General features: G+C 38.9%; 1 protein-coding gene across 3 annotated transcripts in view; it reads left to right on the top strand.

The window, feature by feature from the left end:
* The window catches only part of TAOK3 (TAO kinase 3), a 177,846-nt gene that overhangs the window by 118,939 nt on the left and 39,337 nt on the right, over nt 1–19,570 (top strand). For all 3 annotated transcript variants that reach the window (XM_027043820.2, XM_027043822.2, XM_027043821.2), the window contains exons 10-13: nt 1,106–1,199; nt 2,237–2,318; nt 9,613–9,780; nt 12,452–12,658. In XM_027043820.2, coding sequence (XP_026899621.1) covers nt 1,106–1,199; nt 2,237–2,318; nt 9,613–9,780; nt 12,452–12,658 — 551 coding nt within the window. The remainder of the gene's footprint in view (nt 1–1,105; nt 1,200–2,236; nt 2,319–9,612; nt 9,781–12,451; nt 12,659–19,570) is intronic.

The following is a 19,570-nucleotide window of genomic DNA, read 5'->3' as shown; positions in this document are numbered from 1 at the left end:
GAATAACATTTTATTACATGTTGCTTGAGGAATAAATAAAAGCTAAAGAGCATTAGGGTTATAAGATCTTCCTCTTAGAGCTAATGATTTTTTTGTTTCTTGAGAGAAAAGATTTGTATGTTTATGTCAGTGCAATAAGAGAGCACAGGCCTAGTAGGCAGTATACTAAAACAGAGCTATAGAAATTCCCAAAAAGAGACCATGATGGGCTGGGTTGGAATAAATCTATTAACAAATACCTAATTGCACTGAGTTTCTCTTTAAAGGGGGTGAATCTTGGGGCACCTGGATGGCACAGTCAGGCGTCCAACTCTTGACCTTGGCTGGGGTCATGATCTCATGGTTGGTGGGTTTGGGCCCCACATTGGGCTCTGCGCTGATGGTGTGGAGCCTGCTTGGGATTCGGCCTCTGCTTCTTTGTGACCCCCCCCCCCCCCCCCGCTCGTGTTTTCTTTTTTTTTTTTCTCTCTCTCTCTCTCTCTCTCAAAATAAATAAATAAACTTAAAATTTTTTAAATAGATAAATAAAAATAAAAGGGAGTGAACCAAACCTTCCTTATTATTTATCTTCCCCTTCCTCCCGTATCCCGTCACCACCACCACCTGTATCATTTATTTGGCCCGGATGAGCCTTCAAACAGTGTTTATTGAATTGAATTATTTTATCTCACATGCTATGTTAGTAATGCTTAAGATGTTCCATTCTATAATAATGCTTCTCATTCTATTTTTCTGTGCCGTATGGGTTTCATTTCCAATAAATACATATTTTTAAACCAATATACATACACACGAAGATGTTCATACCTGTTGTGGAAACACAAGCCAAGACCAGCCTTTTGAAGATACGTGAAAAAGAAAGAAATTTTTCTTTGTCTTTTTTGAAATGGGCTTGTTAGGAGCTTTGCCAGTGTACATTAAGATGACCAGCAGCTTCTTCTGAAGGACTGTCCTGGGCTGACCTTAGAGATTCAAATAAGTGGATTATGTCGCATGATGACAGTAATGAGCCGTTGATTTAGCAGCAAAGCTTTGCCCACAGATCCTTATTTCTCTATCTGCCTGATTTCTTTCAAGAAGTACTTTATCGTTTCTTTTCTTTCAGCGGAACGGAAGCCCCCCCTTTTCAACATGAATGCCATGAGTGCCTTATACCACATTGCCCAGAATGACTCCCCAACGCTACAGTCTAATGAATGGTAAGACTCTGCTCTCATTTTAAATCTCTAAGGAAATCGCCATATGTATTTGGCACGCATTAAATTACATTTTAAACATCTGACCTAGACACCATGTCATTCCTTCATTGTATGTTAGAGGAAGTGCAGTGGTGCTTTACAGGCGTAAACTGGTGATGCACGCACACACACACACACATTTTTATTTATTTATTTCTCACTGTCACTTGTACTGTATTCTTAAACTGCGTGTAGGAACTGAAATTCTCTAGGGAACATACCCTGTTATCTTCCTAATAAGTCTTGTCTTTTAAATCCTGACAGTCTCGTATTGATCATCTTAGCTCTTATCACTTCTCAGCAGAGATAAAGTACCTTCTCTAATGTCATTATTTTTCCACTTGTCATTTCTTTTATTATATGTCTATTTAAATATGTTGAACATACACTATCACTATCAGACCATACACTATCAGAAGATGTATCATTCCATATAGAAAATTATGACACTTTGATAACTGTTTGGGCCACAAGAGTTAAAGAAGAAGGACAGTTTTAAAGAGACTGGACAAAATGGGATTCTCAAGAGAAGAATGTTTTTTCATCCAGAAGGCATATTCCGAAGTTCTCTTCCCTTATGCTTCAAATTTTCCTACCTGGTTATAGGTGGTGGGTGTTGGAGAGGTTGCCAACTGGCCATGAAGAATATAGACTTGAGATTTAGGAGAGTTGTTATCTTGGGAAAGAAAAATGTGCATAAAACTATAATATGTGTAAATAATAGTAGTTTTCATTTTCTTATATAAATTATGTTTTGACCTTGCTTATATATTAAGATATGTTTATGTGTTGACTAACTTTAAATTCTCCACATTCATTATCCAAATATGAATTTTTAGATACTATAAACTTGAAAATGGTCCACTTCTAATATTCCATATATTTTATTAAAAAGCTCTTAAAACGTAAAATTTTCCCTTGAGTGAGAATTATTTTAAGTAATCAGTGTATTCCACAGACCCTCATTTTCTTTTCTGTCAATGTATTTGCACATGCAGGACAGATTCCTTTAGGAGATTTGTTGATTACTGCTTGCAGAAAATACCTCAGGAAAGGCCAACGTCAGCGGAACTATTACGGGTAATTTTTCAAATTTGTATTTGAGAAGGGGGATTTGAAGTCATGTTGTAGTGGAATATGGTAAATCATTCCTATGGCGCCTCATCATGACAAACTAGATTAGAACATGCCGCCTTGTCATTTATCCAGAGATAACAGCAAGGCATAGAAACGGCAAGATTATCACAATGGATGTGCTGTACATTCCCCTGGGTAGTCTTTTCCCAATCTTTTCCATCCTCTCTGCTTCCCCCTCCCTCCTTTTGCCTTATGACAAAGAGTATTTCTCTTTGCTCTGGTCATCACTTGGATGTTCCTGTGACTAATATCTGCATGCACTTTAATACGGTGCTCTCAGGACAGTCTGCCAATGGTCCACATGCCAACCCTGGGATTTTCAGTTAGGTTGTTGACAAATCATCAGGCAGTGAAGATACACAATAAATATACAAAGCATACATTTATATCGCCTTACATCATACATGTTGGTGACAAGAGTATCATGTTAACTTTATTCATTTGATTTAAGCATCGTGGTTTTGAGCATCTCTTCATGTAACATTTTATTATAAGCTTTATATGTAGGTTCCCTCAATATCAGTGAAGTATGTGGAGACTTGTACAATATAAAGATCTTTTATTTGGCACAGACTGGGCCAGATTTATTTAACCTCTTTCTGGACGTATATTTTTCAACTCTTTTGTTGGCTGGTTGGTTTTAAGGAAAACTCAGAAAGATTATATTGCCTAAATTTGAAAGCTTAAAACTGTCAGCTGCCTTTAGAATTGAAGAACACCTTGTGTAGGTCACAAAATCTTCGTTTATGTTTTCTTTTTCTTACAACTCTGTAAACATTATCGTATTATTTTCTGGCTGTAAGTGTTTCTGAAGAGGTAGATCTGAAGGCAGCTAATTTTTCCATGGAAAATTAAGTGTTTTCATCTTGTAAATAGCAGCCCACAGGAACACGGTGGCAGAAACAATAGGACAAAGGACTCCCATTCCCTTTGGTGTAGAGCCATCATGCGTTCTAGACATGTGCTCTACTCTGTGTGTCTCAGCAACAGCTCCACATGTCTTCAGGGAAAAATGACAACCAGAACAAAACACCAGATAACCCAAGATAAAGTAACATCTTTATTACTTTGAAGTAGGTGAAGATTAAAAAAAAAAGGGGGGGGACATAGAAAGCCCTACCATAAAGGGGAAAAAAAAGGATAATTTGGGGCTGTATTAAAATTAAGGGGGAGAAGAAAAATAAAAAATATTAAAAAAAAAACTAAGGGGGAGAAGCACCTCAAAGAAGAAGATACTACAAGGATTCAAAGACAAATTTTAGGGCACAGACAACAAAAGGATATAAAAAGCAAGTGGGCAGAGGTAAGAAAAGACACAGAAGAGAAAAATTAAGACACAGAATCATAAGCAATAAACAAATGTAATAAACCAATCCACTTAGGGTATTTCCAAGGATAGAAAGTTGTAGGGAAATAAAAATCAAATGCAAGGGAAAAAATTCTAAAGATGATTATAATGAAGATGGCATCTGTGGAAGACAGGAGATCTAATTATATGCCAACCTATTACTCCTTAAGAAGAAAGCAAAACACATCTAGCAGAAGATACTTAAAGATATACCTGAAGAAAACTTTATTGGAAATAACTGTTTGGATCTTTATTTGACTTGATTTCATCTTAATTTGATTTGGTGGGCCAAATCAAACAAGCCCACCATTTACTCAACAGTTACTGAATGTCTACTACATGCCCAAGCACTGTTCCAAACACTAACAAGTAAATATATGATAAAGTAAATATATATCAGTTGGTAGTAAATTCTTTGCAGAAAAAATAAAGCTGGAGCAGGAGCTGGTGGTTTGTTTCTTTGTTTGTTTTAATTAACTCTACCCACAACGTGGGACTCAAACACACACCCCCTGGTTAAAGAGTTGCATGCTCTTCTAACTAAGCCAGCCAGGTGCCCCGGGGCCTAATGTTTGGGTGGGGTTTTTTCCCCCTAAATTTATCTATTTTGAGAAAGAGAAAGAGAGATGCTGGGAGGGGCAGAGAGAGAGGGAGAGAAAGAGAATCCCAAGCAGGCTCCTCACTGTCAGCAGAGTCAGATGTGAGGCTCAAACTCATGAAACATGAGATTATGACCTGAGCTGAAGTCAGACATTTAACTGACTGAGCCACGCAGGTGTCTCAGGAGCTAACTTTTTAGATGAGGAGTTAGGGAAGGCCTTACTAGAGAGGTGACTTTTAAGCAGAGGCCTGAAGAAAGACACCATAGAACTGATTTGCAGTAACCTGATAAAATTCCTTGAACTCCAAGGGTAAAGAAAGACTTATACAAATAGGTTGAAAAAAATATTTGGGGGTGGATCTTTGTCCTCGCTAAGGTGCTCTTCAGTTATAAATGCAGCTTAGATTTTCAAGCCTTAAAAATTGAATCAATTTTTTTTTCTTAATAGCTTTTTAAACAATGGCTCAATAGCAAAATCCAGCCAATCTAGTGATAAAACAAGAAAGAAAGAAAGGGAGGAAAGGAAAAAGGAAGAAAAAATAAATTAGGAACCGAAGAAACTGGAACAAGGACTGGCAGCAAACACTGAATTTAAATTGGCCCCAGAACTTTTTATATATTTCTTTTGCTTGGTTAAAGGGACTACATTCTTCGGGGCTCCTGGGTGGCTCAGTGTCCGACTTCGGCTCAGGTCATGATCTCACGGTTTGTGAGTTCGAGCCCGGCTCAGTTCGTGTCTGGCTGTGCTGACAGCTCAGAGCCTGGAGCCTGCTTCAGATTCTATGTCTACCCCTGTCTCTGCCCCTCCCCTACTCAGGCTCTGTGTCTCTCTGTCTCTCAATAATAAATAAATGTTAAAAAAAAAAAAAAAGTTTTTTTTAAAAAAGGGACTACATTCTTCATATTGGTAGGTAATATGAATTTAGGAAGACAGAGTGAGAAAAGTAAATCTTCTTCCTATTCTGAGCCCCTCTCTAGAGGCAGCAACCACTATCACCAATCTTGTGCATATTTTTCTAGAGATATTTTATGCGTATGGAAGTAAATATTCTTATTTTATTTTTGCACCAGTGGGAGCTAGCTCTAAACATTGTTCTAACTTGATTGTGTGTTTTACTTTATAGTATGTTTTGGGTACCTCATTCTTATGAGTGGCTCTGTAACATTCTCAGAACGACCATGCTTTTTTTAACCAACTTCTTTATGGGGTTTGCAATCTTTTGCTATTACAAACTGCTGCAGTGAGTTTGTGTACACGTGTCATCGTGTACTGTATACGGATATCTAAAGAATAAAATCATGGAAGTGGAATTGCTAATCAGAGGGAATATAGATTTTAAATTTAAACGGATACTGACAAATCGTCCTCCAAAGAAGTTGTACCAATTTGTAGTCCCACTAACAAAGATGAGGACCATCAAATTTTCAACTTGGCTCTCAGATCAGTGAACAACTCGTAGTTTTAATTTGTACTTCTCATTATGAGCTAAGTTGATGCATCTTTCATACGTTGAAAAGCCATTGGTTTCCTTTTCTGTAAACTCATTGTGATCTTTACCCATTTGTCTGATCATTGGGCTTTATTATTATTAATTTGTAGTAGGTCTTGCAAATATTTTTTCCCTCTTCCTCTTTTGGTGTTGTTTATGGTGGGCTTCTTTTGAGAGGTGATATAAAAATTTGTTGTAAGGAAGTCAACTTCCCCCCCCGCCCCAGTTGGCTATCTTATTCCTAAATATTCTTTTTTTTTTTTTTTAATTTTTTTTTCAACGTTTATTTATTTTTGGGACAGAGAGAGACAGAGCATGAACGGGGGAGGGGCAGAGAGAGAGGGAGACACAGAATCGGAAACAGGCTCCAGGCTCTGAGCCATCAGCCCAGAGCCCGACGCGGGGCTCGAACTCATGGACCGCGAGATCGTGACCTGGCTGAAGTCGGACGCTTAACCGACTGCACCACCCAGGCGCCCCTTCCTAAATATTCTTAATCCATTTTTTCTTCACATTTTCTTCCTGACATTAAAACGTCACCTTCACATTGAATCCATTTCAATATAGAACCAAGGTAAAATCATTTATATGGTTAAAGAGCAGAATGTAAATGCTATAGGCACTGACAGTGTAAAAATACTAATGTAACTAGAACAACCTAGGGGTAGGAAAGAAAGATAAGTGTACTAATTTTCCTCTTTTTCAGAGTAGCTGGTCGATAATAATTCTTAAGTTGAAATGCATAATTAAAAAAAAAGTAATTCTAATCTGTGTCATCTTTTTTTTTATTTCCTTAACTTTAGAGGATTTTTTAAGAACTGGTAACTATTGGTGAAGAAATTATAACTGAAGTTAAGCAATTACTTTACTTCATTGTTTTCTAATTCTGCTACATTTAAGTATACCTTAATTTCACAGATTTTCTTAAAATTAGCATGCATAATCTTCCCATGTAAAATTGTTTCTAGATATCCATTATCCTGTGAGAGAACATGTAAAATAACATTCTTTATTTATTTCTGGATGATGGAATTTGGGATGTTTTTCTTTTACTGTCTTTTATGCATTTTTCTGTATTTAAATGTTTCAAGGAAATATACTTTCAAGAACAATGAAATCATTCTTTTTAAAGGATCTGGGGACCTTTTAGTTGTAAGGGTGTCAAGAGTAATGGACTTTGGAGAACAGGAGGAGATGGGGTTGCAGGCAGAGAGAACATGAGCAAAGGTATACAGGTATGAAACACATGTCATGAGTCAATAACTATCTAGACTGTACTATATGCATTGGATGGGAAAGAGGTCTAGGAGTGACTAGATTTGAGCCTACAATTACAACCATGAACCTGGCTGTAAAAGGCTAGACTTCATCATCAAGGCATGTTTTTTTGTTTGTTTGTTTTTTGAGAGAGTGAAAGAGCGAGCATGAGCAGAGGAGGGGCAGGGAGAGAGAGGGAGAGACAGAATCCCAAGCAGACCTCTGCCGGCAGCGCAGAGCCTGACTGGAGGCTCCAACTCACGAACGGTGAGATCATGACCTGAGCCGAGATCAAGAGTCAGATGCTTAGCCCATTGAGCCACCCAGGTGCCCCTGGAGGCATGTTTTGAAGACTTTGAGTATATCAGTTTTAAAAGGCTTGAACAGGTTAAGGGCTTAATTACCTTGTGCAACAAGTGCAGGGCATTGAGAAAGAAGATGTTATGAGCAGAGTCCAGAGCTGTAAGCAGCTCACCAATGTCATCATGGATCCAGGCTCTTTCTATCTTCCTACTTTATCATCTTCAGCAGGTGGTTTTTATCTTCTTGGTCACAAAATGGCTCCTGCATCTCTAGGAAAAGTCTTTATCCCAAGAGGAGAAAGAAGGAAGGGCAGAGGGGAAAACACCCTTTCTTCAGGTGCCTTGCATTTTTCTTCTAGAAAACAAAACTGCCCTCAGAGACTTCTGTGCCTAGACAGCGTCTCATTTGCCAGAACTCTGTCATATCGTTATTTTTTAAGTATAAAAAAGGCTGGAGTTCAAGCAACCCTTTTGCTTTCTAGTGTTCACAGTAGATGAAGGCAAGGAAAAGAGGTTGGAATGGGAGATAAATGGGACACCAGTGTCTGTTACAATGAGTGCCACAATCAAACCCTTGTTTTAGAAAGATGATAGTGGTGATAGCCCACCGGAAAACGAACACCAAATGAGCAAACCTGAGTTGTAGCCCTAGCTCTTGCAGTAGCTAGCTGTGTAAGTCACCTAACCCCTCTGTGCCTGAATTTTCACACCTTGAAAATGAAAGAGCTTCTAACAGCTATTCCTGTTCTAAAATTCACTGATCCTAAATACTAGCTTGAAGTTTACTCAAAACCGATTTGCTCTTGTATAATTGCAAGCAGTAGAGGAGCAAAATAATTTACTTTCTTCCTTTCACTCTCATCTCGAAATATGCGGGCTACTCTTGCTTCTGGGAACGGTGTTTCATTTTCAGAAAGGACTCTTGGCAGAGGAAGAGTTGTTTTATAAAAGCAAGAGCAAAAGCCACAGTTCCCCTGACAGCAAAGTCGGGGTGAAGAACCACAGGACATGTACGTGTTTTTCTCACAATGGCCCTACTTCTCTTTTATACCTGTTTAACTTAGGAAGAACTGAAATCCGTTCCATCATCTAGGGCCTAGCACATTATATCCCATTTACCCAATATCTTCAAATTACAATTTCACATAAGTGAATTTTCCGTGTAACTGAAACTTTTCCTTGAAAAAAACAAAACTTCCTCCCCCCACTTTTGATCATTTTCTGTGTAATCTCGTCAGAATCCATGATGTACTTTTCTGCCTTCTTAAAGAAAGCATAATGAACGTAATTTCACTTCTTGACGGCTCAGAAGCAGTAGTGTTTCGTCAACTCGTGGCATATAAAAGGACTGCCTGAGGAGCATTTTCCCCTTTGCAAAATAGCCCACAAACCTTTGTTCATTTTTATGTGGTTGGTTGGTAGGTGTGTTAGTCGTGGAATTTCTCTCTTTTTATTGTCAGGCTGCCCAAGAACTTTCAAAGACCGTTCTTTTTTACAACAAACAACCCTAGTTCTAACAGCTCTCCCTCCTCTATTCTCCCACTTTTATTCCCTCTTTCCAAACTGCTACAGACTGAGAAACCAGGAAACCAGAATATGTGTAAAGATCACTGATAATATTGGAAGTGAGGGCTGTTTATACCAGGAAAAATTTATGGACTTTGGGGTAGTTCTTTTCACTCTTCAGAGGCCCTTTTCCCTTATTTCTGGTTGTGCACTTCTGTAAAGGGAAAGTGAAGCTGCCAGAATTATGACCTCTAAATAAAGCTGCCATATTTTCACGCATATACTCTACACGACCACCAAAATAGAAAACAAAATACACACAGTCGTTTAAAAGGGGTAGTGTGGAGGGGGTAGGAGAATTGAGGCAGATTATAAGAATAATATTCTTGAACTCTGCATCACTTCCACTTACTATATAGCTTCAGACTTGAAAGTTACAAGCGTCTAAAGCACTAGTCATTATCGGTTACATGTTAAAGTGAATCTCAAGAATTCTCAAGTAGACTCCAGGACAAAGTCCACAAAATGGGGCTTGAGGAAGAAGAGAAAAGCGTAGTTATCTCTTTATAAGATTTATACAAACTGAGAGGTTGTGCGAAATGAAAGTCATATCTTGTTATTTCTGCAAAATCAGCAGACCTGGTTATGTCTGTTTAGCTCTATAATGCAAATCTTGTGCCCCCAAATCTGTTTTCTCACTATCAGTTTCTGTTTCTTCTCCTCCCTCAATCAGCATGATTTTGTTCGACGAGACCGGCCACTACGTGTCCTGATTGACCTCATACAGAGGACAAAAGATGCTGTTCGTGAATTAGATAACCTACAGTACCGAAAAATGAAAAAAATCCTTTTCCAGGAGACACGAAATGGACCCTTGAATGAGTCACAGGAGGATGAAGAAGTAGGTCCAGTTTATTATAGCAGGTGCTCTAAGAGTGGGAAAGTTCTGGACTGGGCACTTTGTAAACCACTTTAGGCGATAAAAATGTAATCGGTGCCCCGTGCCTCAAGAAACATGCCGAATTGCAAAAGAGACATTCGTAAAATAAGTCTTAAATAAGACAAAATATGAAAAACGTTACCGAGATATGTCACCATGCAAGGGTCATAGCGGGGAGAAAATAAGCCTGCTGGGGAGAATTAGTGAAGGTTGTATGAAGGACACGACATGGGTGGTTTTTGAGAGACAGGCATAGGGCATTTTAGACTCAGGAAAGTGCTATACTTTAGGGAGATTATCCTGGCAACAGAGTGTAAGATGGGCTTGAATGTGTTACATTCTGTAGACTAGTCCATGCAAGAGGCAATAAGGGCAATGTTGGTGGGGGGGGAGGGGGAAGGAAGACTTTTGAGAAACACTGTAAAGGTAGATTAGAAAATACAGTGCTTCTCACTGAAAGTGACTGTGACAGATGAGGAGGAGTTTGAGGTGACTCTAAACATTTTAGCCTGGGTGAACAGACTATGGCAATACCAAGAACAGAGAAAAAGAACCAAGGAGAAAGAATGGATTTAGGGTGATTTCAGTTTGGTGATGTTGAGTTTAAGGTCCCAGCATCATATGCTGCTGACCTAGTATACAGATGAAGTTTTCAAAGGAGAGGTGACTTTCTGGTTTCTCATCAGATAACTTAAGAAGGATTTGTTGAGGCAAGGGTAAGGACAGTTGGGATGCCTGAATAGTGATGTCCGGCAGTTGGTTGGGAAATTCAAACCCAGAACATAAGAAAGAGGTCTAGGTAAAGGGTGCTTAGCTGGGGGTCAAGAGCATTATAATAATAATGAATGACAAGAGAGCCGTGCCATATAAGAGACCCTAAGGAACGGACATCACAGGTGTTCTGAGAGTCCACAACTTCAAGCAGCCAGTGTATCGGATGCCACAGAGAGGTCATGTTAGACAAGGACCAAAAACAAACAAACAAACAAACAAAAAACACGTTAACTGGGTTTTACAAGTAAGGCATTCTTGATGACCTTCATAAGAGCAGTTTTACAGGAATAGTTAGGATGAATAATAGATAACTGTGGGTTTGTAGAATAAATGGGAAGGGGGAAAGTAGAAACAGGGAAAGCTGGTTATGTTAAGATTCATAAATTTGGCTGAGAGAGAAAAGTGACAAAGGGCAGTATGTAGAGAGGTATGCAAGCATGGGGCAGGCGTCTTCATGTTTACAGGCAGAGTGGAAGAAGTCAGGACAGAGGCATGGAAATTAGAAGAAACAGACATAGTTAAAGAAGCAGGATCTCAGGAAGTGCATGAGATAGGAGCAGGAATATTAGAGCCTTGAACAAAAAGAAAGGACTCCTCGGGCACCTGGTTGGCTCAGTCGGTTAAGCATCTAACTCTTGAGTTCAGCTCAGGTCATGGTCTCGTGTTTGTGAGACTGAGCCCCATGTCAGACTTTGCACTGAGAGTGTGGAGCCTGCTTGGGATTCTCTCTCTCTGCCCCTCCCTCATGCACGCATGCACGCTCACTCTTGCTGTCTCTCAAATGGATAGGTAAACTAAAAAAAAAAAAAAAATCTTCTTCCTTTAAAACTAGATAGAAAAGAGGAAAGAAATGAACAGTGAATTTTATTTTACCTTTTTGATGTGAGAGAAAAAATAACATTTATAAAAATGAAATTCAGAAAACTGAATTGGACTATAAAATCTCTTGATTGCACATATACCAATGTTCCCCTTTAATTGGGAAAATAAATCTATTAAACATGTAATGTGTTATCTACCATATTAAATTACCCAAATTACCTATGCCAGTGATTCCTTATGTTGCCATGGCTAAGTAGCAGTTCATTAAAGTTAGGTACACACAGTATGACTCTTTGAAAATAGGATTTTTTTTGGAACTAAGGTGCTCTAATTATATTATTTAATCTTATATCAAAAGATATCCCACTGTGATGAGTAAATTATATGTGCTGATTATTTTACCACTTCTCAAATAGTAGTCTTTGGAATAGCAGTGATGAATACCAGTATTATTTAACAGATATATTTAATAAGATTACAGAGGTAAGCACGATAGAATTGCTTGAGGGAGGCAGAATTTAATTACCTATCCAGGACAGTAGAAATAGTATCCCTGCTTAGGCATGAAGTTATTCAATAGTGATTTGCCAAGGAGTATATTGCTTGTCGATTCTCTGGAAACTCTTTCCACTCTTAGTTTCCAAAGACCACCACCCTATTTGTAAATATGTACGGTCTTTATCTAGCACCTTGATTGTCCCTGAAAGTCTCTTACAAACCTGGCCTGATTTCTGCTTGCTGAATAGCCATACAATAACATGATCATTGCATCTGACAGGGGAAAGCCCTGGGATAGCAGCATTTGGGGCCTTATGACCCATGTCCATAATGGCCCCTGAGGAAGGCATAGAAGTGAATTTGAGATGTCTGAAAATGGGGGGAGTAGTGGAATCACTGCATAAAAAGTTTATCTTGGCAGATTTGGCAGAAAAGCAACTTGGCACTGCAGAATTGAGTGTGCTTAATAGCTTAGTCAATGAATTGGGACTTTATCTCTAGTCATTTTTTTTTTAACCCCCATGCCCCATTTTTATAGGACAGCGAACATGGAACCAGCCTGATCAGGGAAATGGACAGCCTGGGCAGCAATCATTCCATCCCAAGTGTGTCTGTGAGTACAGGCAGCCAGAGCAGCAGTGTGAACAGCATGCAGGAGGTCATGGAGGAGAACAGCTCTGAGCCTGTCTTGATGCACGATGATGAAAGCCCAGTCAATTCCAGTTCCTCTGTTGTGCCCAAGAAGGTAGGTTTCGGTTCCATGGTACCCTCTGCAGCTCTAGGCTTTACCAATCGTAGTGAAGCCAGCTCAGGCCGCTTAGCATCCAGACATGTCAGCGTTCTCTTTCTACAACTGAAATATGGGACTAGACCAAGCCCTTGATAGTTCTCTTACAGTAAAAAGGTAACAAAGGACTCTGCAAGCTATAGCTGGGCCTATTTTCTTCATCTTCCTCTTGCTGCTCTGATGTCTACCATCATCAATAAATAAAAATAAATAAATCCATAGCCTCCAAGTCAAAGAAATTGATAAAATCCTCTCTAAACCAATAACTTTAATGTTGTACATCTTTTAAAAAAATTTTTTAATGTTTATTTATTGTTGAAGGAGAGAGAGAGCATGAGCGACAGAGGAGCAGAGAGAGGGAGACACAGAATCCAAAGCAGGCTCCAGGCTCTGAGCCATCAGCACAGAGCCTAATGCAGGGCTCGAACTCACAAGCCGTGAGATCACGGCCTGACCCAAAGTCGGACGCTCAACGGACTGGGCCACCCAGGGGCCCCTAAAACTGCAAATCTTAACAGCTTCCTGAGTATAATCCGTTGGTTGTACCCTTTCAGAAGTATGCTCACAGAAGTTTGTTTCTTGGGGCGCCTGGATGACTCAGCCTGTTGAGCGTCCAACTCTTCATTTTGGCTTGGGTCATGATCCCAGGGTCATGGGATAGAGCCCCATGCTCAACATGGAGCCTGCTTGAGATTCTCTCTCTCTCCCACTGCCTCTATCCCCTGCTTGCACTCTCCCTCTCTCTCTCTCTCTCTATAAAAATAAAAAATAAAAAAGTTTTTTAATAAGTATGTTTCTTAATGTATATTCCCAAGATACCATTTGTTTTAGATACAGTTTCTATTCTTTTCTGTTATTCTCAGATTTATTTCTAATTCTAAAACTAGTTCTGTCAGCTGAAATATTCTGACTTTTCAGTGAATAATTCTGTTTTTGTATTTTTACTTTTCCAATTAAAGATTCTCATTTCATACAGGATTATCATGTTTCATAAGTTGAAGCACTTCATAAAAAAAAAAACATAAAGTTCCTTTCGAAGCATTTTCTATGAGTATTTCACAGAATTACCAATAATTCTTTGGACCGAGTCCCAAAAATGTTTTGTGTGACTTTAGGTAAATAGTCCATAGTGTAGAATTATAAAAAAGAATCCTTTTTTATTTTTCCTTGTAAGGTGTGTATGTACTTATTTTAATAAATCTCAATAATTACACCCTAATTCCAGTGTACTTAGACTTCAATTGGTGCATTTTCCTGGGAAGGAAAAGGAAATTGAACAGGTAAGGATGAAGGGCAGGAGAAAATACATTGGTCCCTGGTCGTAAGTAGTGAAAGGATACACATCTATTTTCTAAACTGATTAACTTGGGGCGCCTGGGTGGCTCAAAGAAGCGTCCAGCTTCGGCTCAGGTCATGATCCTGCAGTTTGTGAGTTCGAGCCCCGCATCGGGCTCTGTGCTGGAAGTTCGGAGCCTAGAGCCTGCTTCGGATTGTGTGTCTCCCTCTCTCTCTCCCCTCCCCTGCTCACACTCTGTCTGTCTCTCTCTCTCTCTCAAAAATAAATAAACATTAAAAAAACTTTTTTAATAAACTGATTAACTTATTCATTTATCTGACAAAAATTGGTGAGGACCTCTACTATGTGCTAGGAACTATGGTAGGTCCTGTGGATGTATAGGAAATAAAACAGACATGGTGCTTTCATGAAACTTATTGTCTCTGGGGGAGATTAGGAAAATAACTGTGCAAATAACTATATCATGTAATTATGAAACTTCTGCTCTGGGTAAAAGGATTTAGTCTATCAGGGAGTAGTGGAAAGACTACCTTATGAAGTGACATTTAAGCTAAAATTTCAAAGATAAGTAGAAGCTAGCTAACTTGGGGTGAGACAAGGAGGTGAGTCAGAAAGTAACAAGCGCAAAGGCCCTGAGACAAAAAGAACTTTGTATATTCAAGGAAGAGGGAAAAGATCAGAGAGGTTAGAGCTTGGTGAGCTATGTAAAGAGTGAATGGAGTCCAGAGAGACAGCAAGGACCCAGATTATCAGAAAGCCATGGAAGCATTTTGAAGAAAGGAGTGATACCAGACCAAAGTAGAAATCCACTAAGAGTTCAGCATTGGCAGCCAGCTCTCTTTGAACATGGGCAAGTGATCCTATATTTGAAGGGTAGAAAAGAAGGTTTTGCTGGAATCTCTTTTTGGAAGGAGCTATCATGAATGCTGACAGATTTGGCTCTCTCCCTTCTGTTCCCTCTGGGGCTCTATGGGTACAGGGATGAAAGGAAAAGGATTTCCACTGGATCCAGGACCCCTCAAATGAGAACAGAATTAGAAGATACTACTAGCATAGTCAACAAGAAGGAAAACCCTAGTCTTGAACTTATTGGGGATTTTAATTCTAATTTTTGTGTGATGGTACAGAGCTGTCTTATGATAATACAGGTTTTTCAATATTTTTTTCTCTTGCATGGTATAACCACTTAAGGATAGATGTTAATTTATATTCTGAAATAGAAGGTAGTTGTATTTGATCCATATGAAATGTTTGTCAGGAATAATTTAAGTTATATAATGCATTTCTATTTTATTATGAAATAAATATATAGAGAAAGTGTGATGGAAGAAATTTAAAAAACATTTGCAAATAAAACTGAATGAATTAACTTGAAAATATAAGCAGGCTAATCAAAAGACAACATGAACAGAGTAAAAAAGCAACCCACAGAATATAACAAAATATTTGCAGATTATATTTGCAAATCTAATGTTTGCATATCTAATATTTGCATATCTAATAAGGGATTGATATCTATAATAGAGAAAGAGCTCCTAAAACTCACCAACCAGGGGCACCTGGGTGGTGCTTGACTCTTGATGTCGGCTCAGGTCATGATCTCACAGGTTTGTGAGTTTGAGCCCTGCATGGGGCTCTGCACTGATAGTGCTGAGCCTGCTTTAGATTCATATTCATTCATTCTCTCTCTCTCTCTCTCTCTCTCTCTGTCTCTCTCTCTCCCTCTCTCTCTCTCTCTCTCCCTCTCTCCCCCCCTCCCTCTCTCTCTCAAAATAAATAAACTTAAAATGAAAAAACAAAAACAAAAAAATTCAACAGCCAAAAAACGAACAGCCCAAATCAAAAATGAGCAAGGACTTGAATAGACATTTTTCCAAAGAAAATAAAAACCATAGCACATGAAAAGATGCTCAACATCATTAATCATTAGGGAAATGCGATCAAAACTACAATAAGATACCACCTCATACCCATTAGGATGGCTACTATCAACAAAACAAAAATGACAGGAATGGACAAGAATGTGGAAAAATTGGAATCCTTGTGCACTGTTGATGGGAATGTAAAATGGTCTAGCTGCTGTGGAAAACAGTATGGTGGTTCCTCAAAAAATTAAAAACATAATTACCACATGATCCAGCAATTCTGCTTCTGGGTATATATCCTCCCAAAATATGAAAGTAGTATCTAAAAGAAATGTCTGTATCCATGTTCATAGCAACATTATTTATAATAGCTAAAACATGGAAGCAACCCAGTGTTCATTGATGAATGAAGAGATAAGCAAAATATGATATATGCATACAGTGGACTATTATCCCACCTGAATGAGGAAAGAAATTGTGTCACATGCTATAACATGGATGAACCATGAGGACATTATACTGAGTGCAGTTTGCCAGTAATGAAAAGACAAACACTGTATGATTCTACTTATATGAGGTATTTAGAGTAGCTAAAATCATAAAGACAGAAAGTAGAATGGTGGGTGCCAGAGGCTGGGCTGAAGGGAGAAAAGGAGAGTTGTTTAATGGGGACAAGTTTCAGCTTTACAAGATGAAAGAGTTATGGGGATGGATGGTGGTGATGGTTGTACAACATTAGAAGTGTATTGAAGAGCCCCGAACTGTATACTTAAAAATAATTAAGATGGTGAATTTATGTGTATTTTACCACAATAAAAAAGGGGGAAAATATAAGCAGACAATAAAAGTAGAATATGTTATATATGAAAACTTAGTGTTAAATATGATATTTCTTCATGAGACCCATTTAAATGCTATACCTGGGCTTAAAAATACATCATTTTAGGGGCATCTGGGTGGCTCAGTTGGTTAAGAGTCCGACTTTGGCTCAGGTCATGATCTCGCGGTTGGTGGGTTCAAGCCCCATGCTGGGCTCTGTGCTGACAGCTCGGAGCCTGGAACCTGCTTGGGATGCTGTGTCTCCCTCTCTCTCTGCTCCTTCCCATTCATTCTCTGTCTCTCTCTCTCTCTCAAAAGTAGATAAACATTAAAAAATTTTAATATGTATATCATTTTAAACACAATAGAAATAAAAAAGTATTCAGAAACTTTATATTTGTTGGTATGCTTGAATTCCTAAAAGTTTTCCACTTGGGAACATAAATGAAATAGGATTTTAAGTTCTCAATAGAAAATTTTATGTAATGGATTACAGGAATAAGGAAACTAATTTATAATTCTGTCTGCAACTGTTAGTGTTATTTTATGTCGCAAACCTCTCTGGGCCTCAGTTTCTCCATCTGTAAAATCAGGAGTTGTTCTGTGTGGTTTCAGAGATCCCTTCCAGGTCTTAAATTCTATGTTTCTTTTTCTGTAATCTTTAAAGAAGCAGATCTCTAATGTGACTTTTAAGCTATTTTGTAAAGAGGTGCCTCAGGAACAAGCCTCATCCATACCTCCCCCAGGACAAGGCCTGCTTTTATATCTTACATTTTATGTTTGGATTTCACTTGAAAAGGAGGATTTTTCTTTTTTTTTTTTTTTTTTTTTTTTTTTTTTTTGATGAAAAGGAGGATTTTTCTAAAAGCCACTGTTCTGATCAGTCCCTCCTTCTTCATGCAGATGGCATAGTGGTGACACATAGGTACAGGTAACATTTAGGTCACAGGTTGGATTCTCTAGGAAGCAGAGCTGAGACCATTTCATGCAGCAATTCATTTGCTTATTAGGAGTTTCCTTGGGGATCAACACCTGTGGAAGAGAGAGAAGGGCGCAGCATTGGGCAGAGGGCAAAGTTGAAGTGAGATGGCTCCCAAGGAGCTCTGGGGCTAAAATGACCCTTCAGAGTTGTCCAAACTAAGCCAGAATGGCTGTGCCTTGTTACCCTCACGCAGATCAGTCATTGAACGTGAGCGCCCTGGGAAGGGTATGAACTTGCACAAGGCCGCTCTCTGCAGCCAAGGCAGCCCCTAAATGGACTGACAGCCCAGGAGGATTCTGGCAGCAAGTCTTTTCTTAGAGGGGAATCTAGGTGGTGCATTTCGGAGTCCACCATAATTTGTGACCACAAAGAATGTTTTTGAAAGGAAGCGGTCAAACTTGTCTTACAAAACATTTACCAGTTTTGTTTGGGTTTGTGACCAGAATCTTAGAAAAACCTATATATCACTGAATTACCATATTACAGTGTTTTACTCATTACCTCATTATCCTATTTTCTTTTCTTTTTAATATTTGTCACTATCTAATATTATGTATTAAATTTTTTATCTATTATTTCATTAGTAGAATGTAAATTTCATTAGGGCAAAGACTGTGCCTGCCTTGCTCCACGATGTATCTCAACACCTAGAACAGTGCCTGGCACAGCACAGGCACTCAATAAATAACTACAGAATGCAAGAATGAACAAATAAAAAAAAAACAGGGGCACCTGGGTGGTTCAGTCAGTTAAACATCTGACTTCAGCTCAGGTGATGAGCCTGCTTCGGATTCTCTGTCTCCCTCGCTCTCTTCCTCTCCCCGGCTTGTGCTCTGTCTCTGTCTGTGTCTCAAAAATGAATAAATGCAAAAAAAAAAAAAATTAAAAACACACACATACACACACACAGGGAATGAATTAATTGCCAGAGACTAAACATCATGCTATTTTGGTTCATTGAACATATGGATTAAAAGGGTTAAATAATCTTAAGTATTATCTTTATGGTTTAAAAGACTTGAGTGAAGAGCATTTCTCCAATAATAATACTCCAGTAATTAGAACAAACTTAATAAATATCAAAATACACATTTGTGTCCCCCCCCCCCACCTTGATTGTTACAATCAAGCAGGCATTATCCTAAATTAGTCAAACTGTAGATATGGAACAGATTACCGTTTTATATAGGAAGTAAATTTACTTTTAAAGGCCATGTGCAACCAATAAGAGTATGACTTGCAATTAACTGCTCTGCCTCCAGAATAAAGATGCCCTGATTTTAGCAAGATGGTTCTATCACACATCAAGCCCCAAAAAATGTAAAGTGGGACACCAAAAAATTTCCTTTGACGTTAGAATTCCAGGTTACTTCTTTCTCTCCAGTCCTCACCTTGAATCTGGTCTTTCCCAGGCCCTGAAGGGACCCTAATCTAATCTTCCCTTTGAGCACAAATGATTTGATAAGTCTAAAAGTATATTCTGACAAAATAAACTTTAAGCATTTCTTTCGTTTTCCCTTGCTAATGTTGCCACCCTGCTCTTTCCAATAACAAGAACAATCACTGGGGCGCCTGGGTGGCTCCATCGGTTGAGCGTCCGACTTTGGCTCGTGTCATGGTCTCAGGGTTCGCGAGTTCGAGCCCCGCGTCGGGCTCTGGGCCGACAGCTCGGAGCCTGGAGCCTGCTTCGGATTCTGTGTCTCCCTCTCTCTCTGCTCCTCCCCCACTCGTGCTCTGTCTCTATCAAAAATAAATAAACATTTTAAAAAATTAAAAAGAAAAACAGAATAATCACCGTATCCTAGACTGTTAGCTCCTCAAGGGCGTCTCTCTTCTCCTGCCACCCAGCACAGTGTCTGTTACACAGTAAGCATCCAATAAACGGTTTGTGAACTTTTACAGGACAC

Source organism: Acinonyx jubatus, chromosome D3 (genome assembly GCF_027475565.1).
Source record: "Acinonyx jubatus isolate Ajub_Pintada_27869175 chromosome D3, VMU_Ajub_asm_v1.0, whole genome shotgun sequence".
In the NCBI taxonomy this organism is placed as follows: Eukaryota; Metazoa; Chordata; class Mammalia; order Carnivora; family Felidae; genus Acinonyx; species Acinonyx jubatus.
The sequence above is the reverse complement of the archived record's forward strand: the minus strand, read 5'-3'. Positions and strand labels throughout refer to the sequence as shown.